The 27,969-nt window shown below is 39.8% G+C and overlaps 1 protein-coding gene across 4 annotated transcripts in view; it reads right to left on the minus strand.

Moving 5' to 3' along the window:
- The window catches only part of MED14 (mediator complex subunit 14), a 96,931-nt gene that overhangs the window by 51,971 nt on the left and 16,991 nt on the right, over positions 1-27,969 (minus strand). For all 4 annotated transcript variants that reach the window (XM_084790802.1, XM_084790803.1, XM_084790805.1 and 1 more), the window contains 4 exons: positions 26,729-26,879; positions 25,544-25,655; positions 7,280-7,405; positions 2,639-2,717 (listed from right to left, as the gene is read on the minus strand). In XM_084790802.1, the coding sequence (XP_084646928.1) occupies positions 2,639-2,717; positions 7,280-7,405; positions 25,544-25,655; positions 26,729-26,879 (468 nt within the window). The remainder of the gene's footprint in view (positions 1-2,638; positions 2,718-7,279; positions 7,406-25,543; positions 25,656-26,728; positions 26,880-27,969) is intronic.

The following is a 27,969-nucleotide window of genomic DNA, read 5'->3' on the forward strand; positions in this document are numbered from 1 at the left end:
AAACCCTCATATATTGACTGAATGGCAAAGTGGCACAACTACTTTGGAAAGCAGTCTAGGGATTTCTTTCAAAGGTCAAATATAACTTTTGCTCTCTACCTCAACACTTCTACTGGTTATTTAAGTGTTAGCCAAAGAAAAATGAAAAAGCAAGTTCACAAAACAGCCAGGAAGAACTAACAACCCCACTTACTGTACACCCTAAGTTACTCTAGAATAAAGAAAATGTAGTCCCTCCATTCAGCGAAATACTGTTCAAGCATAAGCATGAAATACTGAGACAAGCTAAGCATAAACCTAGAAAATACAAGCAGAAGATGCCAAAAAAGTAAAATTAGAGAAATAGATTGTGATTACCAGGGACTAGCAATGACTGACTGTACATGGCCAACAGAAAGGTGCTAAATGTTCTACAATTGTGGAAACAGTTCTCAACTGTGGTAAATTTGTTACAAATTAATTGACTGTTCAAAGTAGGTTATGCTTAAAGTAGAGTGTTTTGTTGTTGTTGTTTGGTTAGCTGGTTTTTATCGAAACAGGTTTTTTTGTGTGTGTAGCCTTGAGACTCACTTTGCCTCTGCATCCCTGAGGGCTGGGATTAAAGGTGTATGCCACCCAAAGTAGGGTAATTTTATCACATTTAAAATAGCAGCTCAGCTGGATATGGTGGCATGCACCTTTAATCACAGCAACTGGAAGACAAAGGCATTAGGATCTGTGAGCTCTAGACCAGAAAGGACTATAGTGACATCCTCCAAAACTAAATAAAGTAATAGCTCAAATTTTTTCTAAAACCCTGATTACTAATATAATCTGGCTACCTATGATGAATCATTTAGAAGCACTATCATAAGTAAAATCAGAACAGAGTTAAAATATAGACATACATTTGATAAATAAAATTAGCATTTGGCTTTTGGTTTTAAATAATACTTCTCTTATAGCTATAAGGACAGATAAACAACCTCAAGTTATGGAAGATGTGAATTATAAAACATGTTAAATATTTAAACCTTGCTTGTTTGGTCAAAAGTGTACAAACATGAAACTAAAATCTTAAAATTTGTTGCATAGGAGCTGGAGAGATGGAGATGGCTCAGAGGTTAAAAGCACTGGCTGCTCTTCCAAAGTCCTGAGTTCAATTCCCAACAAGCATATGGTGGCTTACAAACATCTATAATGTGATCTGGTGCTCTCTTCTGGTGGACAGGTGTACACAGGCAAAATATTGTATACATAATAAATCTCTAAAAAAAATTGTTAGCTGGCATGGTGGTACACGCCTTTAATCCCAGCACTCAGGAGGCAGAGGCAGGCGGATTGCTGTGAGTTCAAGGCCAGCCTGGTCTACAAAAGCGAGTCTAGGACAGCCAAGGCTACACAGAGAAACCCTGTCTCAAAAAACCAAAAAAACCCACAAAAACACAAAAAACAAAAAACCAAAGCATTGTTACACAGATTGCAGTAAAACAGATATTTACATTAAAACCAGGCATGATTGTATATGGTACCCCAGCCACTTGGTAGGTAGGTATTGAAAGATCAGGACCTCAAGGTCACATCCTTGACCATACAGAATTTCAGGCTGAGCTACTTAAGACCTTGGTATTTTGCTCTTTTAAAATGCTATAAAACCAAAAGTGACAAAAGGAGGAAGATTCTAGATCACCTCATACACAACAGACCCACTAAACAATCTTCCTCTTTTATGTACCTCTGCTTGACCATGTACTTGTGGTACTCATGGCAAACCTCCTGTCCCAACATCCTAAGTACTGGGATTAAAGGTTATGGGTATACCACAATGCTTGGTGTGTCAAATTGAGTTTTTATCTCTGAAGCTGGTTAATTTCTTGGAGTCTTATAAATATATTGAAGACTCTGAGTTGAACACAGTGGCACGTGTCTATGTCTATAATGACAGTACTACTAGTAAGTCTGAGGTAGGCCTCGGTTGTATGAGACCCTGTCTCAAAAATAGAAATACATGAATAAGAGTTTAGCCAGGCATGGTGGCGCACGCCTGTAATCCCAGCACTTGGGAGGCAGAGGCAGGCGGATCGCTGTGAGTTCGAGGCTAGCCTGGTCTACAAAGCGAGTCCAGGATAGCCAGAGCTACACAGAGAGATCCTGTTTTGAAAAACCAAGAGAAAGGAGAAAAAAAGAGAGTTGTTTTAATGGTTCCTCAGTGTAGCCAGAATGGTAATAAAAGCCCAGATAATTATCTCTGGTTCTGTTAACAGGGTGATTTTTGAAAGAAATTAAATAACAATGTTAGAGTAAAAGTAACAACTATTCTGACAGTGTCTGCTGAGAGCTTAATCCGAAAAGGATTCTGAGTAAGAATAAATAGGATTCTATTAGAGGACACGGTAGAGATGTTTGTTAAGTGATCTGTGAAGTGCTTGTTCTGGAGAAAAAAAAAATGGCAAGGAATGAAAGTTTAGTGTCATGCCCTTCTGACCAGCATTGGCTCTAGCGGGGATTTGATATGAGGACTGCCATCCTGGATGCAATCCAAGGCAATTTAGAGGTCAAGGTACCCGAGTTGCTCGGGTTTCATGTCATAGGAGAAGACAATAAATACTGTCAAGATAGGTTTCACTTTTCAACCTTGAGCTAAATTAAGTAAACTTACTTTAGTTGCTGAATCCAAGGGATGATCCGCTTCATGTCATCATTCACACATTTTTCTATGTCCTCCAGAGTGGCCTGGTCTACAGAAGAAAGAACTCATTAATTCACTGCTTACCAGACAAACAAAAGCTTTATCTTTGTAGCCAAACTTTAAATGAAAAATAAAAAAACATTTGGCAGAAAAATCAGCTGTAGTTTAGTAAGAGTATAAACTAAAGCAATTAGGAACTGTCAAGCAACTTGTTTTTGCTCCTTTACATTTCACTGGCAAGAACAAGTGGCAAATGCATAGTTATTTGCCTGTATTTTTAAAGAGTTAAATAGCATTTCCAACTTATTAGTGCTTAAAATTCAAAACTGCTACACTTAAAACCTTAATTAAAAAACAAAAAACAAAACAAACAAAAAATCCCGGGCTAAAGAGATGGCTCAGAGGTTAAGAGCACTGGCTGCTCTTCCAAAGGTCCTGAGTTCAATTCCCAGCAGCTACATGGTGGTTCACAACCATCTACAGTGAGATCTGGTGCCCTCTTCTGGCGTGCAGGCATACATGCAGGCAAAACACTGTGTATAAATAAATCTTTTTTAAAAAATTTAAGATTAAAAAAAAAAACTCACAATCTATTAAAATGTTAGTTTTTACAGCACACAAATGAGCTCAGGCATAAGCAACACCTGTTGTCCACAATGACTGGCTTACTAAATCCCAGCCTAAATTTTTAATGGAGGTAGAAAATATTAGTAAGTAGAACACTAAGCAAAGAAGGAAGGCACAAAGTGATTTCAACTAACTGGATCAAATCTAGAGAAAAGTTAAACAAAAGTAGAAAGCCATTGTGGTGTGCTATGCCATGTTCCCACCTCGCAATCCCGCCATGTCCACTGCGGTGCTGTGCAAAGGCAGGCTTTGTGAGGTAGCTAAGTTCAGAAGGGGTCCTGAAGTGGAGTACCTTCTTCTAGAGCAGTGCTCAACCCGTGGGTGGTGACTCCTAAATGACCCTTTCAAATATCAGATATTCTGTATATCAGAAATGTACATTATGACTCATAATAGTAGTGGAATTAGTTATGAAGTACCAAGGAAAATAATTTTATAGTTAGGGAGTCACCCCAACAAGAGGGACTGTATTAATGGGTGACAGGATAAGGAAGATTGAGAACCACTGTTCTATAGAAACCGTAAGGAAAGTTGTACGTCTCTTTGTGAAGACATGGTCAGAAAAGCCTAGGAGTCAGGAATGAAGCCACTGACACTGAGATGATTCTGTGAGAAAATACATTTCTACTGTATCTTGGTATAGCATCTTGACCTCTATGCACAAGAAACTATTGTCTCTTTTCATTTTTATGTGCTTATTTGAATGTGTACTATGAATGCTTGAGAAAATAGTTAAAGAAAAGGCTTTGAGAAGTAAAAGGCACCCAGGGTATTGGGGGTAGTGTAGTAGTGGCTGGCACGGGGCTGTAGCAGCCGGTAGTGGGCCATAAGCCCGCCCTCCCACCAGGGGTGCTGTGCAGTATACTGTACCCTCAGAGCCAGCTGACCTTCTACTCTACTCCCTCACTCTTTGGTAGTGTCTCAGTGGAAGCTCCCTGTAGTCCACTTCTGTCCTGCCTTGTGGAATGGAAACCTAAAAGCAGTGTATGGTAAACGTGCACACACACACATGCATCGCCATCTCCATTGGCTAGGCTAGTTTCCACACTGATTAGGATTGCCTGCTCTGCTAAAGGGAATATGGTATTTTTGTTGAGGTCAGCACCCCCCCCCCACTGGGTTTCTCTATGTAATCTTGGCTGATCCCCATGCCTCTGCCTCCTGAAGTGCTGGGATTAAAGGCATGCACTACCACACCCAGCTAGAATATGGTATTTTCAAGTACAAGAGATAAGATAGCTATGGCAATCCTTTTTCAGTGGGTACAGGATGATGGGGAGTGGCAAACATGAAGCCAAAGTTGTGTTCCAAGATTTGAAACGCAGGGCTATTTATGAAGTTTGTGTTAGCACCTACTATTGGCTTCTCTACTCTGGTAGCTCATCAATGGCAAAGAATTTGCAGCCAGTATGTTGACTAATACACAGGGTTTCAGTGTTTTCAGTAGCTTTGATGGTGGTATTGGCTGTGTGTGTCTGCCCTCTTCCTGATGGAATGTCTGGTTTGATCACAGCAAGAAGTCCAAGCTAGAGTCTCTATTTACCTAGCTCTCTAGTTACTGCCCATACCAACTTGGAGCACTCTGTTTTGCATGGCATGTCAGAAAAACCTTGATGTTGAGTACCATCCTAACTAACCTTAACTGCCTTACTAGCCACCTTTGTCTCAGATCTCTGCCTCTCTTAGGAGACATTTCATAGTGCCCTGTCCAACACTAACTTTCTCTGACCCCAAATGTCCATCATCTGGCTAATCCAGCCAATTAGAAGATCCGACATGGCATAATACACAGTTTAGTGCTAGTTATATCACAGTAACATGGTTCCCAAAAATGTCAGTGTTGTCACTGCTGCCTCAAAGCAAACTGTACCATCTAGGTTGCCTTGGTTACTCACTAGCTTGGTTAACACTTGGTTAACACACTTAGCAGCCTTGTGGTAAGGTAGATGGTGGACCTAGCCAAAGTGTAGTGAGCCGTTGGTGAGCTGACCAACACCGCAGCCACTGCTGAGGCCTGGGTTCACTTGGATCATGTCTGAGGTGATGTGTGCTAAATTTGCCCTTGTCAACTGTTGTATGTGGGAAGAGATAGAGAAAAGGAAGTTTTCTAAAGCCTATTAGGACATGGCTACCCTAGAGAAGAATTAGTTTGGAGAAGATATTGGTGAGGAAAAGGATAAATAGTAGTACCCAGATGATATAATTTCAGTGCTTCCTTGGGATGGTCTGCTGTTGTGTGGAACTAATTATTGTATATTCGTAAAATAAAAGGTGCCGTTTTTACTTGGGAGGCAGAGGCAGGTGGATCGCTATGAGTTTAAGGCCAGCCTGGTCTACAAAGGTAGTCCAGGACAGCCAAGGCTACACAGAGAACCCCTATCTGGGAAAAAAAAAAACCAACAATAAACCATTGCCATACACCATTTACATATCATAAATATGTGATTCAAAGTCCTATTTTCCATAAGCTGCTAATATGTGTTTTTTTTTTTAAATCTACTTTTTTTTAGCCAGGTGTGGCAGGTACATCCTTTAATCCCAACTTGAAAAGCAGAAATAGTGGTGTCTTTATGAATTCAAGGCCTACCTGAACTACATAGCAAGTTCTAGGCCAGCCATACCCTGTCTCAAATTTTTTTTCAATAAATAAATAATAAAATTTAACTAGGCTGGAGAGATGGCTCAGAGGTTAAGAACACTGACTGTTTTTCTAAAGGTCCTGAGTTTAATTCCCAGCAACCACATGGTGGCTCACAACTGTCTATAATGAGATCTGGTGCCCTCTTCTGGCGTGCAGACAGAGCACTATATACATAATAAATAAATCTTTAAAAAAAAATTAACTTACCTTTATAGCCACATGATACAATCAAAAAACCTATATTTTAATCAATTTAATTTATTTAATATTAACTTCAAAAGGAAAACATACCACAATATTCAGGAATATTGACCAGTCATAGAAAATACTTTTGTTCCTAGTAAATATATATCATTTGAGAATGCCAACTCAGTAACAAAACAAGTTAGAAATCAAACTTTTTTCTTTTTTGATTATTTTGAGACAGGGTTTCTTTGTGTAGCCTAGGGTGTCTTGGAACTAGCTTTGTAGACCAGGCTGGCCTCAAAAGAAATCAAACTTAGGGCTGGAGAGTTGGTTCACTGGTTAAGAATACTGACTGCTCTTCCAAGGGACACAGGTTCAATTCCCAGCACCCACACAGCAGCTCACAGCTGTCTGTAACTCCAAGATCTGACACCCTCACACAGACACACATGCAGGCAAAACACCAATGCATATAAGATAAAAATAAAGTGTTTAAAAAAAAAAAAAGAAAGAAAAGAAAAGAAATCAAACTTTAGGGCTGGGAATATAGTTTGGTTCAAATACTTGCCTAGAAATCAAACTGAGTTTAAGACCAGAGAAAATCCTTCTAGGACTCCATATCCTAAGCCAGTTACATAGTTATACAGTCATGAGTATGTTCTCAAATCACAAAGGATATTAGCAATTCCTAGTAGTCATTTTTATGTCAATTATTAGTGATAGACTAGAAAATAAACTCCTGGGCAGATAATCTAAAATCTACCAGCCATCAATGTTATTATTTTTATATAATAAACAAAACAAAACAAAATCAAATCAGACTTGAGAGTTCCAAGGAAGAGATAACAGCTTTCCATACTTTCCATACTTACTTTCAACGCTGCACTTCCCAACCCTTCCTACAAATTATAGTCGATATTTTTGTTTTGCTTTTCCTAAAAATATTTTTCCTTGGGCCAGAGAGATGGCTTAGGGCCTAAGAGCACTTGCTGCTTTTGCAGAGGGCCCAGGTTGAATTCCTAGGACTCACATGGTTATTCATAGCCATCTGTAACTCCAGTTCCAGATCTGATGATGCCCTCCTCTAACCTGTTTGAGCACGAACCACTCATGGTGTTATGGTACACGTACATAAATGCAGGCATTGAGTAACTTACCAAGTCCGTAGAGCATCAATTGGAACATTCCAGAATGCAAATCTACAAAAATGTGGAGGCACTCCGAATTACCACAGGGCTCCAAGATGGGAACAATAAGAGCTGGAAGTGCGGGTTCTATGAAAGCTGAATAGTTGAGAATTAAAAATTACTTTTCTATCTGAGTAGTTTTCTTAAAATAATAATAATAATAATAATAATAATAATAATAATAATAATTATTATTATTATTATTATTATTATTATTATTATTATTATTATTATTATTATTATTATTTAGGTTTTTTGAGACAAGGTCTCTCTGTGTAGCCTTGGCTGTCCTGGACTCACTTTGTAGACCAGGCTGGCCTCCAACTCACAGCGATCCGCCTGCCTCTGCCTCCCCAGTGCTGGGATTAAAGGTGTGCGCCACCACTGCCCGGCCCCTTAAAATTATTTTTAAATGAGTAGAAAAAAAAAGGGAAGCCTGAATATAGAAGAAAAAACATGATTCTATAAAAATTGGAGCTACATCACAGTTTCAATTAGTAGATGAAAGAATGACATTTTCTACTTGATTCACAAAAGGCATATATATAAGCAACAGAAAAAGACAACAACAACAAAAAAAAACCTGAAATACCATTTAAAAATCAGAAAAGGTTTACTCTATGTAGTAAAAGACCAATCCCAGTTAACTGGGTTGCTTCTGTTCAATAGGTCACAGTTAAGTCAACTTTTAGAGATTTTTTTTTCATTTTACCCCCATCCTTTTTTTGTTTTTGTCTTTTGTTTGTTTGTTTGTTTTTCAGGCTGACCCTGCCTCTCTGCGCCACCACTGCACAGCTGAAATTTCCTTAATTAGTTGAAAAAGTATCAAGGTAAAACAGTTTAGTTCACAAATTTATAGCCCAGTAAGATATAATTTCTCATTTTTAAAAAAGTTGGGTGTTTTTTTTTTTCTGTCAGCACAATCTCATGTTTTTCAAGAAACACTTAAGAACATGTAACATCATTACCAGGGAACTGTTTTCTCATTTGTATACTTCATTTTCAAGTGCTAGATGACTTAACATAGACAATTGCTACAGTCAACCCTCTAAAGCTGACAATATACTTAGTCTAAGAGTTTGCTGGTATTTGCACCAGGCCCTATTAGCTTGTCCTTTAATCTCTCAAATAGGCAGAATAAAACCTAGGAAGGCAAAGCACTAAAGGCAGTTAGTACCACTAGAGTGGGGGATTGCTGCCGGGCATGATGGTGGTGCTCACCTTTAATCCCAGCACTTGGAAGGCAGAGGCAAGGGATTTCTGTGAGATCAAGGCCAGCCTGGTCTACAGTCTACAAAGGGAGTCCAGGACAGTCAAGGCTACATAGAGAGACCCTTTCTCGAACCCCGCCCCCAAATAATAATATTAACAGGGACTGCAAAAGAAAAGGCCTCTGGCCCCAGAGGGGAGGAAAATGTCATCTGTGGCCATCCCACCTTGCACATGCCTAGTCTCATGTAACGTTGTAGACTGAGCAGGGCAAGGCATGAATGGGAAAAACACATTATTTGCATTCATTTTTGTTTAAAGACAAGGTCTAACTCTAACTCTGTAGCCATTCACTATGCAGGCAAGGTTGGCCTCCATCTCAGCAATCCTCCTGCTTCAGCCTCCCAAGTGAGGGGATTATAGGCATGGGCCACCATTCATTTATGAATGACAGAAATGGTCCACCACCTCCCCAGTGCTGGGATTAAAGACACAGTGATTCAGAGGTAGAGACGACCCTTTTAAGAAAACATAGGTGAGCTGGGCATGGTAGCACACGCCTTTAATCCCAGCATTCAGGAAGCAGAGGCAGGCGGTTCCCTGTGAGTTCGATCTACAAAGTGAGTCCAGAACAATCAGGGATACACACAGAAAAACCCTGTCCCAAAAAACCAAAACCAAAACCAAAGCCAAAGCCAAAGCCAAAGCCAAAAAAAAAAAAAAAAAAAAAAAAAAAAAGCAAGCAAGAAAGAAAATATAATTATGTCTTTGGTATATCAGGTTTTTAAGGTATGGATTTTTTTTTTTTCGAGACAGGGTTTCTCTGTGTAGCCTTGGCTGTCCTGGACTAACTTTGTAGACCAGGTTGGCCTCGAACTCACAGCGATCCGCCTGCCTCTGCCTCCCGAGTGCTGGGAAGATCTGGATTTTTAAAAAATAATTTTATTTATTTTATGTGCAGTGTTGAGGGTGTCAAATCTTGGAGTTACAGACAGTTGTGAGCTACCATGTGGGAATTGAACTGGGTCCTCTGGAAGAGCAGTCAGTGCTCTTAATCGCTGAGCCACCTCTCACAGCCCCAAGACATGGATGCTTAAGTATAACATGAGATGCATAAACAACAAAAGAAAAATATACAGAGTGACATTTAAACTTAAAAAAATCTGAGCACGCATCTATTATCTCAGAACTAGAGCAGTAGAGGCAGGAAGTAGGAGAACCAAGAGTTCAAGCCATTCCCAGGAACACAGCAAGTTTGAGGCCAACCTAAACCTGGAAGGAAGGAAGGAAGGAAGGAAGGAAGGAAGGAAGGAAGGAAGGACAGACGGACAGAAGGAAGGAAGGAAGGAAGGAAGGAAGAAAGGAAGGAAGGAAATAGTAGAAATACCATAAAGAAAGTTATAAAGCATGAGGAAAAATTCTTGTAAATCATAATGCATGAAAGTGGGATTATATCCAAAATATGCAAAGGACTCTTGCAATTCAACAATAAGAAAAAGATGATGCAATTATAAAATGGACAAAGGCTCTGAACAGACATTTTTGCCAAAGATATATGAAAAGATGCTCAGCATAGGGACATTCAAGTCAAAACTATAATGGTATCTCACCTCATGGGCACTAGTATGGCTAGAAAATAAGAAATAAACAGCACCCTCCCACACTGTTGGTGGGATTGAAATATATGTTGAAAGATTAGTGTTCATATGTCAAAAGATTACACAGTGGGGCCCGATCACCCAGCCAATGCACTCATAGGTATATATGCAAGAAAAATAGAAGTATGTGTCCGCACAAAAACTTGGACAAATGTTCACAGCTGTATTCACAATAGCTGAAAATTAAAAAGAACCACAATGTCCATCAATGAACTGATACTATATGGTATATATGACAATAAAATTAAGGATCCACTGTAACATGGATAAACTTGTAAAATAGTGTGCAAAAGAATACTCATTGCATGATTCATTTCTATGAAGCGATTATACAATAAATCTACAAAGTAGCTGAGTAGCTATCAGGAGCTATAGAATGACTGCTAGTGAGTAAAAGATTTCTTGAGAAGTGAGTGGAATATCCTAAAACTGCACTGTTCTAAATATACTAAAAGTCCCAGGGAATGCACATCAGTATTTCAACAATATTGGTAAGAAAAAAGAATGGGGGATTACTGCCCTCGCAAGCTCCCGTGAGTTTCAACTAGAGTTTCTAATCACTATTTTTAGGCCTCTGTTTAACATCTTTATTTGAAAGATGAAAGGAGGTAGCTTCTACTGAAGCTTATAATTAAGATTATTGAGCACTGACAATTAACAGATACACAAATATATGGGAGAGGGAAGGTGGAGTGGAGGGGACACAATATGGGACACTTAACCAATACATTCATGCACTTCTGGCCTGCCCGCCTTTCTTTCCTAAGACCCATTGCATCTCAGAAATGTCAGGACTCCCTGCTGGGGAGGGACAGGGTAGGCACAAGACCCAACACAGAAGCCTCATCCAAAAGCTAGGCCAGGAAAACCTGATAAGAGTGACTGGCAGTTCTACCCACAGCAGAGAGATTGGTAAGAGTGATGAGTCAGTAGTGGAGATGAGGTCCATTTTCTCACTCATGTCTTGAAGGGCTGTGATTGGGTGCCATTTTGAGAGAAGGCCTACTATTTGTTTTGGTTTTGTTTGTTTTTTGGAGGGTTCTTTTTGTTGTTTTTTGAAACAGGGTTTCTCTGTGTAGCCTTGGCTGTCCTGGACTCGCTGTGTAGACCAGGCTGGCCTCGAACTCACAGTGATCCACCTGCCTCTGCCTCAGGAGTGCTGGGAATAAAGGCGTGGCAACCACTGCCCAGCTAAGAAGGCCCACTATTGAAAGCAGGAACTATTTGAGAAGGGCCCTGGAGGGGACAACATACCACTGCCCCTGGCTAGGAGACTGCAGTGAAGGGCAGTGGTGAAAAGCAGGAGGCTTGGGTTGAAGGGTCTGGTGGTTGATGGTAAGAACAGACCCCATTCACTTGAGGCTAGATCCCTGAGCGCAGGGTCAGCAGGCAGCCCAACCTTTGGAGCCACCTGTCTGATGCAAGGTTCTCTGCTGGTGGGCCTGAGAACTCTGAAACTCAGGTCCAGCAGAATTCTCTCAACTTCTGCAGCCTCCTCCCTCCTGAAGGGTGTTTACTGCTGTACTCAAAGCATTGAGACATGAGTTTTTCAGTACAGATGTCAGTGCTGTACTTTCTCCACTCCCCAATGCATTCAGCTGGGGAGTCTCTAGAATCGGGGACAACCTGCATGGCCTGCAGGCAGCAAACCTAAGAGGGGCCAGCAAAGGTTTCTGGTATGCAAAGAAGGGAAGCTCCTAAAATGAAGGGCTCTGACGCTTGACTGGTTCGGGCTCAGGGCCCTCCTAAGCGACAGGAAAAAGTGACTCAGACTTCAACTGAGCGCCCCTTCCACCTGGTGATATTAGAATACACAGAAAAAAAGTGCTGACATCTTTGCCACTTAGAGTCCCCACCCCCGCTCCATTTTCCTGTCTCTTTCATTTTATTACGATTTCAGTATATATATAGTGAAACAGGGTTTGGCTATGTAGTCCAGGCTGTCCTTGAACTCCAGATCCTCCAGCCTCAGCCCCTTGAACACTGGCATTTTAAGTGTAAACTACCACACAGAGTCTCTTTAATAACATAAGCAAAAAACAAGTAACTCTTTGTTGAATTTTAGTTACTCTTATTACTAAAGAAAAATAGCACAAAAAATATATCCGCAGTATAGATTTCAAAAGCTAAATGATGTAAATTTCACTCCCACTAAAAGTTTTATTTTTCATCTTTCTTACATTTACCTCCGCTTGTTTATGTATTTTTATTTAATGTGTAATACTTTTCACCTTTTTTTTTCTATTTTCTGTTCTGAGGTCATTGGTGTGTAACAATCAATTTTAAGTGTATTCCCATATCAAATTTGATTTAGTGTTATAGCTCCTCATTTTCTCCTCTCTGAATGATAGTGGGTGGAGATGAACACCTCAAGAAATTGCTGCCCCCTAAAACTGGAAGAGATACCCGATACAGACAAGTGCGTAACGAACCATGACAAAGGCAAGGCAACATGGTGCATACAAAAGATCCTACCGCCTCAACTAGCAAATCCAAAGATACTAAGGTGGCTCCAATACTACACAAAGGATTGCTGCCTGCTAAAATATTTTCAGAAACTAACAAGCAGCTGAATTAAGTAAAGAAGTCAATTATGGATCCAGATTTCAAAAGCCTGAAAGACAGATGTGAAATTAGCAACACTGATGAGAAGTTCAGCAAAGAAAGGGGCTCTGAGAATTGGGGGGGGGGGGGGGTTGGGGGGGGGACAGGAATGCTAGTAGAGATGAAAATCTAAATAAATCAAATGACATGCACAGTGGAAAGTTTCACCACCAAGATACTCAAATCAAGAGGCTGGAAATGACCCAGTGATTAAGAGCACTTGTTGCTTCTTGTGTAGCAACCAATAAAATTCCCTAACACCCACATCGTGGCTCACAAGTGGTACTTAGCTCCAGTTCTAGGGCACTCTAACGCCTTCATCTGACACCTGCAAATATCAGGCATACATGGTAAACATGAACACAAACATTCATAAACATAATTTTAAATTAAATGAAATAATAAACTAAATCAAGCAGAAAACACAATACCAAAGATGGAAGACAAGGGTAAAAAAATTCTGTCAGACATCAGCAAAAACAAATAAATAAATAGACCAGCATGACTAAAAAGTCAAATTCACCATCCATGGAATGAAGTAGAGAGATGCCTGGGTGATTAAAAACACTTGTTCTTCCAAAGGACTAGGTTCAGTTCCCAGCACCCACGTCATGATTTATACCATCCAGGTCCAGCTCCAGGGTATCAGACCTTCCTAGGCACTAGGTACACATATACATACATGCAGGCAAAACATTCATTTATAATGACAAATTTAACTTTACAAAAAAGAAGAAGAAGAAGAAGAAGAAAGAAAGAATTGATTAGATGAGTTAGGGTTAAGTACGGCTTAGTGGTAGGGCAGGTGCCTAGTGTATCTGAGGTTCTAGGTTCAATCCCTGGCAGCAAGACAAAAAAGGAAGTCAGGTAAAAAGACAAAAAGCCTTCGTGGTGGCCCAGGCCTGTAATCCCAGCACTCAGGAAGCAGAAGCAAGCGGATGGATCTCTGAGTTCGAGGCCAGCCTGGTCCAGGACAGCCAAGGCTCCACAGAGAAACCCAGTCTAGAGTAGTGAGAAGCGTGATGGCAAACACTTGCAATCACAGATTTTGAAAAGTGAGGTCAGGAGAATTAGGAGTTTGAAGACTGTCTGGGCTACATTAGCCCTTGCCTTAAAAAAATTAATTTTTAAAAATTAAAAAAAATTTTTTTTTGTTTTTCCAGACAGAGTTTCTCTGATTAGCCCTGGCTGTCCTGGACTCGCTTTGTAGACCAGGCTGGCCTTGAACTCAGAGATCTGCCTGTCTCAGCCTCCAGAGTGCTGTGATTAAAGGCGTGCACCACCACACCTGGCAAAAATTTAAAATTCTCTTAGGGTATGTGCAGCTAAGATTGAACACTAAAGACACAAAATCTTCTCAACACAATTATATGAGGACTCTTGTTTTTCTGGAAAGAAAAGAATATCTAAACACAAAAGACATTTTGAGACCTAATATACATGACCCAGAAAAGAACCTCTCTGTACAGCTGGCTAATGGTTAAACATCCAGTTCTGCAAATAAGCTTCAGGAAGTTCTACAGGCAGTTAGTGATGACTGGGGAATGAAAATCTTTTCATCAATGTGCACAGCTACTCGTCAGTTGCCCATGTCCTGTAAGTAACCTTAATTAAAGTCACTTGTTCACATATACAAACAAACAAACCAACAAAGCCGGGTAGTGATGGCACACGCCTTTAATCCCAGCACTCAGGAGGCAGAGGCAGGTGGATCCCTATAAGTTCCAGGCCAGCCTGGTCTACAAAGTGAGTCCAGGACAGTCAAGGCCACACAGAAAGACCCTGTCTCGAAAAACAAAAACAAAAAATAAATAAATAATAATAATAATGAACACAAACAAAAAAGCCAAGTAGAAGGGAGACCCGCTGAGAAGAGGAAATCAGGAATAGGAGCAGAAAAAAAGAGTGTAGAATATGATCAAAATACATTATATCTATGCATAAAAGTGAAACATTATGTATATGATAACAATGACTATAAATTTTTTATAAGTTACAAGAGAAAATGCCAACTCAAAGTCAAACTTATCAGAACTAATGTCAGACTGAGTTCTCAGCAAAAACCCTAAAATCTAGGAAACCAAAAAATGATTCATTTCAAGTCCTATAGCAAATAAATGCTACCAAGAGTATATCAGTCATCAATTTTAAAAACCGCCACAAAATTAGATGTTCTAAGGCAAGTAAAAATTACTCAGAAAAGTAAAGGCTAATATACATTAATAAAGGAAACAATGCATCAAGATAAAGATTTTATAATTATATCTACTGAGCATTGGCATGTCTAATCTCTTTCTTTGATTTGGGTTTTTTTGTTTGTTTGTTTATTTTCAAGATAGAATTTACCTGTGTAATAGCCCTGGGTGTCCTGGAACTCACTTTGTAGACTAGGTTGGCCTCAACTCACATCCACCTGCCTCTGCCTCCGGAGTGCTGTACCACCATGCTGAGCCAATTTCTTCCATTGTTTTGTTTCAGATTGTTTTAGACAGGGCTTCTTTTTTTCTTAAGTTTGTTTTGTTTTATTTGTTTTTGTTTTTTCGAGGCAGGGTTTCTCTGTGTTTCTTTGCCTGTATCCTGGAGTCATTTTGTAGACCAGGCTGGCCTGGAACTCACAGTGATATGCCTGCCTCTGCCTCCCAAGAGCTGGAATTAAAGGCATGCGCCATCATTTCCTGGCTAGACAGGGCTTCTTTATGTAGCCTCTGAAACTAGCTCTGTAGAGATACTAGTCTGTAGACTAGACTGGTCTTCCTTTTTGGGTTGGTTTTTCAAGACTGGGTTTCTCTGTGTAACCTTGGCAGTCCTGGATATGTAGACGAGGCTGGCCTGGAACTCACACTGCTTCCCGAGTGCTGGGATTAAAGGCGTGCACCACCACTGCACAGTGGTATATCCAATTTCAGTAAACAAAAACTACTGAACATAGACAAATCTAGATACAAAAGTGAGTGACTTTAATACTCTATGTTCATCAATAGAAAAATAATTCACACAAAAATAAATCAATAAGCTTCAAAGTTAAATTGTATACCATAGATCAAATAGACATAACAGACATTTATAAAATATTCTATCCAACTATGAAATCACACCTTGTGGCAGCCCACAAAACTGAAATAGATCACATTTTAGACCATAAAGTCTTAATAAATATACCCCTCCCCCCCAAAAAAAAAGTTTTTAAAGACATAGTCTTTTATATAGCTATGATTGTCCTGGAACTTGCTATGTACACCAGGCTGGACTCAATCTCAGAGACCTACCTCCCGAGCCATGAGATTTATAGTTAAAACAATTCCTTATATTTTATCAGGTCCTAAGACTGAAACTACAAATCAATACTGAGAAAAACTATAGGCTATACAGACATATAATGAACTACATACTCTTTAATGATTAGTAAGTCACTGAAGGAATCAAAGAGGAAACTATGAAATTGCTACAGTCAAATGAAGACACAACAACGATAACCTCCAAAGTATAGCAAAGGCAGTTCTAAGGGGAAAAAAAATGCTAAACACAAACCTGGAGATCTCAAGCAACAATGATGGAGTACATCTTTTAGAAAAATAAGTACCAAGCTGAGCCCACATTCAGTAGATAAAAAGAAATATTAGGGGGCTGGAGAGATGACTCAAAGGTTAAGAGCACTGACTGCTCTTCCAAAGGTCCCGAGTTCAATTCCCAGCAACCACATGGTGGCTCACAACCATCTATATGTGATCTGGTGCCCTCTTCTGGCCTGCAGGTGTACATGCAGACACAACACTATAATAAACAAAAATTTTTTTAAAAAGGAAACTTAAAAACAAAAAAACAATAAAAAAAAAGAAGTATCAGGTTGATGCAAAAGAACTGCAAGCTGGGCGTGGGGAGGTATACACAGGAAGATCTGTGCATTCAAAGCTAGCTTGAGTTCCAGGACAGCCAGGACTATATAGTGAGACCCTGTCTCAAAACAAAAACAAAAACAAAAAGGCAATTGCAGTTTGGGACCATGGTTTTTACATTATAACTAAGCTCAAACACACCTTGAATTAATCAAAATGGGAACCATTACAAGCAACACATTTTTACCATGAGACGTTTTATTCCTGAGGTATAAAAAGCCATGCTCCTGAGTTTAACAACTGGAAAGTATTTTCTGCATTCTGATGGTTGTGGAACCATTCTTCCTACAAAAACATATTAAGATGCTTGAAGAAGTAGTAGTCAGCTGGTGAGGTCAGTGAATGTGGTAGACTGCCTGTAGCCCAATTCATTTAACTTTTGAAGGCTTGGAAAAAAAGAAACCAACTCTATGTATGTAGGTGGTGGCCCTGGTGCGAGAAGAGGACACTAGGTCCCCCTGAGCTGGAGTTACAGGTGGTTGAAAGCCACCTAGTGTGAGTGCTGGAAACAACTTGGGTTCTCTGGAATGACAACAAAGTGATGACCCCATCTCTCCAGCCCTTTGCTGAACTTTTCTACACTAGTTGTATGACATATAATTGGCTTTTGTCCTGGCAAAGAGCTGGGCCCTTCTGTTGCCGAATACGGATGACATACACTGCAGTGTTCTGCACAGCTCTGATTTCCTGAGCATACTTATTATATGTTATAATTACACCAGGATTTAGAAAACTATAGTGGGTCAGGCTGGCGACAGACCACCCAGCTCATGACCCTCTCTGGATGCAAGTTTAGCTTGGCAGAGGGCTTTGGAGCTTTTTTCAGTCCAACCATTGAGCTAGTCACTGTTAGTCACACTCACAATTCCGAGAGAAATGGTTTGTTTGTTATTACTGTATAGAATAAGAGGATGGCAGCTCACCAGCTGTTATGATTTTGGGTCAGCTTCTGAGCCACTCGCTTCTTGAGCTTTTTTACCCTTCTAATGTGCTTGAAATCCAAAATGACCACTTGGTGGTCCATGCGGAGATTTTTGGCAACATTAATGTAGTTGTAAGAGATGGCTTCCAGAATTGCTCTCAACTGGTCCTTGGTAGTCTTTTTTTTTTTTAATTTATGTATTATTTATACATATTCTGCCCACGTGTGTGTCTGTCTCCCAGAAGAGGGCACCAGATTTCATTGTAGATGGTTGTGGGCCATGATGTAGTTTCTGGGAATTGAACTCAGGACCTTGGGAAGAACAGATAGTGCTCTTAACCTCTGAACCATCTCTCCAGCGCCTCTTGTCAGTTTCTGATGGCCAACCACTATATTCTTATCCTCAAGGCCCTGTCTCCTTTGTAAACCTTAAACCCCTACTGTACTGTATATTTATATGCAGTTCCAAGTGCATTGTCAGTATTGCAAGTCAGCTCCAATGCTTTACAACCCACTCTGAACTCAAGTAAGAAAACCACTAGAATTTCTGTTTTGTCTAACATTCTCACAGGCTAAACCAAATATAAATACCAAATTATGATATTATTTTTTAAAAAAACAGCTGGGCGGTGGTGGTGCACGTCTTTAATCCCAGCACTTGGGAGGCACAGGCAGGTGGATCACTGTGAGTTCAAAGCCAGCCTGGTCTACAAAGTGAGTTCAGGACAATCAAGGCTACACAGAGAATCCCTGTCTCGAAAAATTAAAAATAAAAAAAAAAAAAACAAGAAGTGCACATTGGAACTATATGACAGGGCTAGTGAGATGGCTCAGCAGGTAAAGGCACTCACCGCACAGCCTAAAGACCTGAGTTCAATCCCTAGGACTCACAGGGGACAAGAAAACTGACTTCTATTAGTTGTCATGTAACCTCAACAAATAGACTGTCAAACATGCCTCCCTACCCCAAGCATATGAATAAAAAACTATAGCAAAATGATATGTAGTATATTTATTAAGGATATACTCCAAGCCAGGCAGTGGCAGCACACGTCACCCTACCACTCAGGAGGCAGAAGCAGATCTATGGAGCCAATTCTGGGACAAACAGGGCTACCTGAAGTAATCCTGTCTCAAAAAAGTTTTTGTTTTTGTTTTTAAAGCAAATTCCAATAGTAAAAAGCACAAACCCAACAAAAGCTTTTGTAACAGCCTAATCAAGATCAGGGCAGAAGGGCTGGAGAAACAGCTCAGAGGTTAAGAGCCAGCCTGGTCTACAAAGGGAGTCCAGGACAGCCAAGGCTACACATAAAAACCCTGTCTTGAAAAAAACAAAAAGAAAAAAGAAAAAAGAGTCTTTCTCTGAAATTTTCTGTTCAAAAATGCCCATTTACACGGAGAAAGCTACACAGCAGCCAAGAATCAGGCTACAGAGATGCCAGCTCTGTGCAACATTATCTTTCACAGACTCTTCTTGAGCTCTCCAGGCAAGACACAGTCAGAGCCCCAACCAACACAGGGATGACTTGATCCTAACTAAAGCCAATTCTTGCAACATCATGGCCAGCTCAGTATGATGCCGGTAGCTACTTATTTTTACCTGATAGGCTTAGGTAATATAAGGTTATCTATAATGTTTATTCTATGAAAGACCTCTTTCAGGCCAGGCATGGTGGAACACACCTGTAATCCCAGCACTTGGGAGGCAGAGGCAGAGGCAGGTGGTCTGGTCTACAAAGCGAGTCCAGGACAGCGAAGGCTAACAGGGAAAAAACCCTATGTCCAAAAAGAAAAAAAAAAAGGTAAGACCTCTTTCTTTTTTGTGTTGTTTTTGTTTTGTTTTTTGAGACAAGGTTTCTCTGTGTAGCCTTGGCTGTCCACCTGCCTCTGCCTCCCAAGTGCTAGGATTAAAGGGATTAAAGACCTCTTTAAAGGAGCCTCAGGCCCTGCCTATTGATAGCTTGAGGGTAGTTTGGAAATCTAGCTCAGAAATTGGGGATCTGTTTCCTGGTGGTAGTAAAGAGAAACTGGTATGAGTCTTCATGAACAGGCAGGAAAACAACTGCTCTGGGTCTTTCTTCCAGGAAATGGATGAAATTGAGCAATCAGCATTTCAGTTCGAAATGAGGAGATATTTATTTATTTGTTTATTTGGGTTTTCTTTTTCAAGAAAAGGTTTCTCTGTGTAGCCCTGGATGTCCTGAAACTCACTCTGTACAGCAGGCTGGCCATGGACTCCAGGGATCTGGCTGGCTCTGACTCCCAAGTGCTGGGATTAACGGTATATGCCACTATGCTCTGCCTGAGTTAATATTTTTCAAGACATCTGTCTTTTGTTGTTTTGTGGTGCTGAAGATCCAACTGATGATGATGATGCTTGTCATGGACTAAAATTTTGTAGAAATATTTTCTTCTGCAAAACGGCAGAATATCATGTTTTTGTACAGTTTTTAGGTAGATACGTATGTCTTAAATCTCAGGGGAGATGCTGTTTTTGTAGTTGATAGAATTAACCCTTTCCAAGTTTAATAATAAAAGATTGTTAACTTTGGAAATGAAAGAAGAAAAAAATAATAATGCTCCATGACCAAGTTGGTCAAGTTGTTTTCATCTGAAAGGTGCAGGAATAGTTCAACAAATGCAAATCATTAAACACAGACTAGCAACAGAAACCATATGATCTCAACAGAAACACAACAGGCCTCCAACAAGTTCAACAGCCTTGGAGTGGGGTGTGGTGGCATATGCATTTAATTCCAGCACTCAAGGAGGCAGAGGCAGGCGGTTCTCTATGAATCTGAGGCTAGCCTTATCTACAAAGTGGGTCCAGGACAGCCAGGGTTAACACAGAGAAACCCTGTCTCAAAAAACAAACAAAACAAAATAAAAGCCCCAAAGAGGAGCTGCAGATGTAGTTAAATTAGTGTTTGCCACCTAGCCTATACAAAACCCTGGGTGTAATCTGCAGACCTTATAACATAAATAACTCTGGTGACACAAACCACTTTGAAAGCTGGAGCAATAGGAATGCTACAAGTTCAAGGCTAACTTAGACTACACAGTACATTTCAACATGGTCTATGCTGCAAGGTGAGAACATGTATCTATCAATCACACAACCAACATACTAAAAGATGGAATAACATGCTCATACATCAGTAGACCTAATTCTGGAAAGTGAAAATGATCCAATTTCAATTTGATCCCACTAAAAATTACAAAGTCATTTGTCATAAAATTAAAATAAATAATCCATGGTGGGGTGTGGTGGCGCATGCCTTTAATCCCAGCACTCTGGATGTAGAGGCAGGTGGATCTCTGTGAGTTAGAGGCCAGCCTAGTCTACAAAGCAAGTCTAGGACAGCCAAGATAACATAGAGAAAGCTTGTCTCAAAAAAACAAGTAAATAAATAAATAAACTAATAATCCTAAAATCTATACAGGAGCAAAAAGGCACAAACAGCCAAAGTACTCCTGAATAACAAGACCAATGCTGAAGCAGACATAGTGTCTCGTGCCCATGATCCCAGCACTAAGAAGGCTGGGACAAGAGGACTGCCACAAAGTCAAGGCCAGCCTGAACTACATAGCAAATACAAGACCAGTCAGGATTACAGAGAGGCTCTGTCTCAAAACAAAACCAAAATGGGGAGAACGGGGAGAGATGGCTCAGTTGGTAAAGTTCTTGTCTTGGAAATGCAAGGACTAGATCTGACTTCCAAGACCCAAATAAGAACCTGAGTATGGTGGTACCATTTGTAGTGCTAGGAAGGTAGGGACAGGCAGGTCCCTGGGCTTGGCTTTTAGTCTATGTGGCAAATTGTCAGTGAGAGATCTTGACTCAAAACCTAAAGGGAGGATGGGGAGGTAGTGGCTGACATCTTTAATCTAGGCACTTAGGAGGCAGAGGCAGGTGGATCTCTGGGTTTGAGGCCAGCCTGGTCCACAGAATGGTTCCAAGAAGCCGAGAAAGGGTAGACAGAGAAACCCTGTCTCAAAAAAAAAAAAAATTTACAAAACCAAACCAAAAAAACTAAAATAAAACAGCATTTCTAAAGAACAAGGCCCAAACTGCCCACACACTCTGTGTTGGAGGCATCACAGATCTTGATTTCAAAATATATGGCTGAGCTGTAGTAACAAAATAGCATGGTACTGTCACAAAACAGACCTGTGGACCAACAGAATAGAATACAAACCATAGAAGCAATCCCAGGAAACTACACCTACCTAATTTTTAATAAAGATACTAAAAAAGCATCGGGGCCAGAGACATTTCTTCTTCAACAAAATGGTACTGTAAAATCTTAACATCTGGCCAGATCTGGTGGTGCAGACCTGTAGTCCCAGCACTCAGGAAGGTAGAGACAGGTGGATCTTTATGAGGACAGCCTGGTCTACAGAGCCATTCAGAACAGACAGGGCCACACAGAGAAGACTATATTGGAAAAAACAAAAGAACAAAGAAACAAAAAAATTTTAACAGAAGAATAAAAGAATGAAACTAGATCCCTATATCAAGTCTCTAAGACTTCAGTTCAAAATGTTTTAAAACCTCAAACTTGAAAGACCTGCAACTTTGAAACTGCAAAAATAAAATATAGGGGAAACATTTTAATATGCATACACAGGCAAAAGACTCCAGTATATTAGGGACATATGAGCAAGAATTGACAAATGTGATTATGTAGAATTAAAAGGCTTCTACACAGTAAACAATTACCAGAGTAAAGAAATAGACTATAGAAGAAAATCTTTGCCAGCTATATATCTGAGGGGAAAATAAGTATCTAGAATCTATAAATGACTCAAAAATTAAATAGAGGAAAAACCATGCAAATTATAAATGAGCAAATGAACTGAACAGTTTTCAAAGAAGGGCAGATGAATAAATAAAATATTTGCCAGTCGTGGTGGTGCACGCCTTTAGTCCCAGCACTCAGGAGGCAGAGGCAGGTAGATCTCTGTGAGTTGAAGGCCAGCTTGATCTACAAAATGAGTTCAGGACAGCCAAGGCTACACAGAGAAACCCTGTCTCAAAAAACAAACAAACACCAAAAAATAAAGAGAGAAATATTCAACATCCTTGGCTCTTAATAAAATGCAAATACGGGGCTAGAGAGATGGGTCAGTGGTTAAGAGAACTGTCTGCTCTTCCAGAGGTCCTGAGTTCAATTCCCAGCAACCACATGGTGGCTCACAAGCATCTCTGATGAGATCTGGTGCCCTCTTATGGCATTCAGGTGTACATGCAGATAAAGCACTCATCTATATAAAATAAATAAATACATCTTTTTAAAAAAAGATTTTTAAAAAAGGCAAGTACATTAAGATCGCATTTTACTACAGTTAGAATATATACTACAAAGAAATCAAACAAAAAGTGCTGACAATGATGGGCTAAAAAACTAGTGCGTCCATAGGGAAATCAGTATGCAGTATTTAGTTGCTTCAAAAAAACTAAAACTAGCCGGGCATGGTGGAGCACACCTTTAATCCCAGCGCTCCAGAGGCAGAGGCAGGTGGATCTCTGTGAGTTCGAGGCCAGCCTGGTCTACAAAGTGAGTCCAGGACAGCCAAGGCTACACAGAGAAACCCTGTTTCAAACAAACAAACAAACAAACAAACAACAGCTAAAACTTTTGAATAACCCAACTACATCCGTCCTAGGTAGGAGCCTAAGTCAACTTGCCACAAACACACATGCTGGAAAGATGGGTCAGAGGTCCTGAGTTCAATTCCCAACAACCACATGGTGGCTCACAACCATATGTAATGAGATCCGGGGCCCTCTTCTGGCATGTAGGCATACATGCAGGCAGAACACTATACATAATAAATTTAAACACAAACACATGCACATGCATGTTTACTACAGCACTATCCACTATAGTCAAGACTAAGAAATCATCAGCTGAATAGATTTTAATATGTGGAATGTATATTTAATAGAATTTCATTCAGCTATAAAGAACAAAACTACGGCATTGTCAGGAAACTGGATGGAATTAGAGACTACCTATCATGTTAACCAAAATAAGCTAGATTCAGAAAGACAAGTATGTTTTCTTTGATGTGAAGAACTCAAGTTTAATATATAGAAGGCATGAAAGGAGATATTTAACACTATACATAAGACATCAAAGCAGAAGGGGGGGCAATTGAGGGGAGAAGGGAAGCCATCAGAGGGGGAAAGGAGGACAAGAGTTAGCAATAGTGGGAGTAAATGGGCAAAGTTTATGAAATCATGCTGAGACTGAAGCTGCGTGTATGCTGCCCCGGCAATTGAGGAAAAGCAGCACTGACTGGGGATTCTGAGAAGTTCCCAGGCAATGTGGTCTACACAGCCAGTGAAGGAAGGCAGGGGCGGGGGGAGGCAGGCAGCTGAAGAGATGCCTCAGTTATTAAAAGCACTGACTGTTCTTCCAGAAGATCCAGCACCTACATGGCAGTTAACAACAGTGTGTAACTCCAGTTCTAGAGAATTCACACTCTTTTCTGGCCTCTGTAGGCACCAGAAATACAGGCAGGCAAAACACCAATTCACATGAAATAAAAATAAACCTAAAACAAAAGATGATGAAAATAAAAAAAGATACCTATTATTTAGTATACTAAATGAAAGAGGAAAAAAAATTTTTTTTATTTTTGAGACAGGGTTTCTCTGTGTAATCCTGGCTGTCCTGGACTCGCTCTGTACACCAGGGTGTCCTCGAACTCACAGAGATCCGCCTGCCTCTGCCTCCTGAGTGCTGAGACTACAGGCGTGTGCCATGATGCCTGGCTACCAGAACATTCTTGAATGAACATGTACTGCCAATTTTTCAAAAGTTGCCTCTGCTTTAGACCCTGTTTTATCTCCTTTTATCAAAATGACTTTAATCTACAATTACTAGTACATATCTAAGAAGTCAATTTTCTTTAAGTACAAACTATGTCGCTTCACTATTAATAGCTTCTACTTTAATGGGACTTCATCCATATCATCCTGATTATACTGTGCACTTAAAACACAAGGTTTAACTGCCGGGCAGTGGTGGCACACACCTCTAATCCCAGCACTTGGGAGGCAGAGGCAGGCGGATCTCCATGAGTTCAAGGCCAGCCTGGTCTACAGATGGAGTTCCAGGACAGCCAGAGCTGTTACACAGAGAAACCCTGTCTCGGAAAGACAGAGACAGAGACAGAGACAGAGACAGAGACAGAGACAGAGACAGAGACAGAGACAGACAGACAGACCACAAGGTAACTATGGTCAAAAACAATGAAAGGAGTTAGATACATTGGCCCATGCCTGTTACCCCAGCCAATGAAGTGCTGAAGTAGCAAGACCGCAAATGTAAAGCCAGCCTGGGTTATGTAGTGAGACCCTGTATCCAGGGGGGAAAAAAGGGGGGGGGGGTAAGGATGGGATGGAGGTATGGACAAGTAAATAGTGAACCACACGGAATAATAGAATTTGTTTTCTAAAGTTCTTAATAAACTAGGTAGGTTATTAAACTTAGAAGATTTTCCACTCTGGAAATACATGTGCATTTCTAACACTGTTAATACATTTAGAGTTTTTTTGTTTTATAAAGCTGAAGAGATAAATTCTGCTTTACTTAGCCACATTTTATAAATACACTATAAAACGCATTTGCAGTGCTGCTTTGTCAGGAGAAGAAACACTGAATTATGGGTCATATTAAAATGTTTATATTTCAGTAAGTACAAATTTTTAAGGAGAGACAATGTGTAAACATTTCAAACATAAAGACAAGCTAAGTAAGGTAGGTAGGGAGGTAGATAAATGAATAAATAAATAAGGTGAAATTAAGGCAGGTTTGGTAGATTTCAGATTAAAGGCAACAAATGCCCAGCATTCTCATCAAAATCCTGTCAAGGGAATGTCATATGAGAAAAACACTTAAGTAAAAGAAAATAAGTATCCATTAAAAGCACCTACAGTTTTCATTAGCATTGAAGCTTCTAAGAATGGCCTTTAGTTCCTGCAGCTTCTGGTGGGCTCTTGCATGTACACTGTCAATCAGGAGCTTTTCTATTGATAAGTGGTCAATCTGCATAAACAACAACAAAATCAAATGTACAATTAAACATTTTGAACATAAAAATGTGAGCGTACACAACTGTGCCTTAAGATACAGCTTTTCAGTACTAGAGATTAGACGAGTGTGAGCTCTTAATATTAATTTATATGATACTGGAAACATCAAAACTAAAATTAGCTTTTTGCTAAGTACAGGAGACCATGGGTATAGTTGAACTGGTCCAGTGCTCAGCATGCACAAAGCTGTGAATTTGACTTCCAAGTACTTCAAAAACTGAGTGGCCCTTAGAGGTAGAAGCCGGAGGATTAGATACCTAACAAGATTGAAGCCAGCCTGTGTGATATAAGGCCCTTCCTTGCACTTGGGTGCAGAGGAAGGCAGCTTGATCTATATGAGCTGAGGTCATCCTGGTCTGCATAGCAAATTCCAGCCTCAAAAATGTAAATCTAGGGATGCGGAGGCAGAGGCAGGGGGATCGTTGTGAGTTCGAGGCCAGCCTGGTCTACACAGAGAAACCCTGGCTTGAAAAAACAAAAAATTTAGAATATATATACCTATCAGTAGTCACAATTCTCAGATGCCAGACCTTAAAAATAAAAATAGTGGGCTGGAGAGATGGCTCAGAGGTTAGGAGCACTGGTTGCTCTTCCAGAGATCCTGAGTTCAATTCCCAGCAGCCACATGGTGGCTCACAACCATCTATAATGTGATCTGCTTCTGCAGGCATACACACAGGGAGAACACTGAATATATAATAAATCTTTTTTTAAAAATCCCATTTAAACTATAAAGCTTAAACTAGGCTGGGGACATAATTCAGCATAATAGTGTATGCTTAGACACAACCTGCAGCATTCCCTTACACAATAAAGCTGAAGGAAGATCTTTAAAATGATGTTATATATACCAGATGTTAAAAAGACAAAAAACAAATGCTTTAGTATAACAATGATCTAAAATAAGTTTCATGCAGCGTTTTAAATATGATAACTATTTTAAAGAATTTGTGCTAAAAGTTTTATATGTGCTAAATTATATTTATTTAACCAAATCAGTATTAAAATACACTGAGAACCCTTTACCTTCATGGCTTTTTCTACTAATTTAGAATCAGAAGCTGGCAAAGGAGGGTCGTGAAAAATCTGTAAAGGCTTAGAGACATCATTTTCATCGATTTTAATTGTAACTTTGTGAACAGATGCTGCGCCTGTTTTTCTCCCTAGAACCTGTTGGCTGAAAGGGGGCAGAGGGAGAATGACATATAAACACAGCTTTTTAACTTGTACAGTCAAATAGAAACATGCATCATGCTATTGAGTCAGAACCTTGAGCATAGCAGGCCCCTCAATGTTTGTGTAGGGAATACTGAAAGACACGCCATAGTCCAATTCAGAATCTGATCTATTACATTTAAAAATAAAATACGGGCTGGAGAGATGGCTCAGAGGTTAAGAGCACTGGCTGCTCTTCCAGAGGTCCTGAGTTCAATCCCCAGCAACCACATGGTGGCTCACAACCATCTATAATGAGATCTGGTGCCCTCTTCTGGTGTGCGGGTGTACATGCAGGCAGAGTGCTGTATACATAATAAATAAATAAATCTTAAAAAAAACTAAAAGTAAAATACACTCTCTCTTCTCTCTCTCCCACCCCTCCCCCCCATCTCTCAGTTTCTCTAATTCAGAATTTGGTCTATTACATTTAAAAATAAAATTCATTCTCTCTCTCTCTCTCTCTCTCTCTCTCTCTCTCTCTCTCTCTCTCTCTGTCTAATTCAGAATTTGGTCTATTACATCTAAAAAATAAAATACTCTCTAATTCAGAATTTGGTCTATAACATTTAAAAATAAAATTCTCTCTCTCATATTCAGAATTTGGTCTATTATGTTTAAAAATAAAATAATAAAATACATTCTCTCTGTCTCTCTCTAATTTGGTCGATTACATTTAAAAGTAAAATTCTTTCTCTCTCTCTCTCTCTCTCTCTCTCTCTCTCTCTCTCTCTCTGTCTCCAATTCAGAATTTGGTCTATTACATTTGAAAATAAAATTCATAAAAAAAAGAAAATAAAATTCATATTCTCTCTCTACCTCTCTCTGTGTGTCTCTCTCTGTGTGTCTCTCTCTGTCTCTGTCTCTCTGATTCAGAATTTGGTCTACTACATTTAAAAATAAAATACTCTAATTCAGAATTTGGTCTATTACGTTTACAAATAAAATAATAAAATACATTCTGTCTCTGTCTCTCTCTAATTCAGAATTTGGTCTATTACATTTAAAAATAAAATTCTCTCTCTCTCTCTCTCTCTCTCTCTCTCTCTGTA

This window comes from Acomys minous, assembly GCF_964271855.1.
Source record: "Acomys minous genome assembly, chromosome: 7".
In the NCBI taxonomy this organism is placed as follows: Eukaryota; Metazoa; Chordata; class Mammalia; order Rodentia; family Muridae; genus Acomys; species Acomys minous.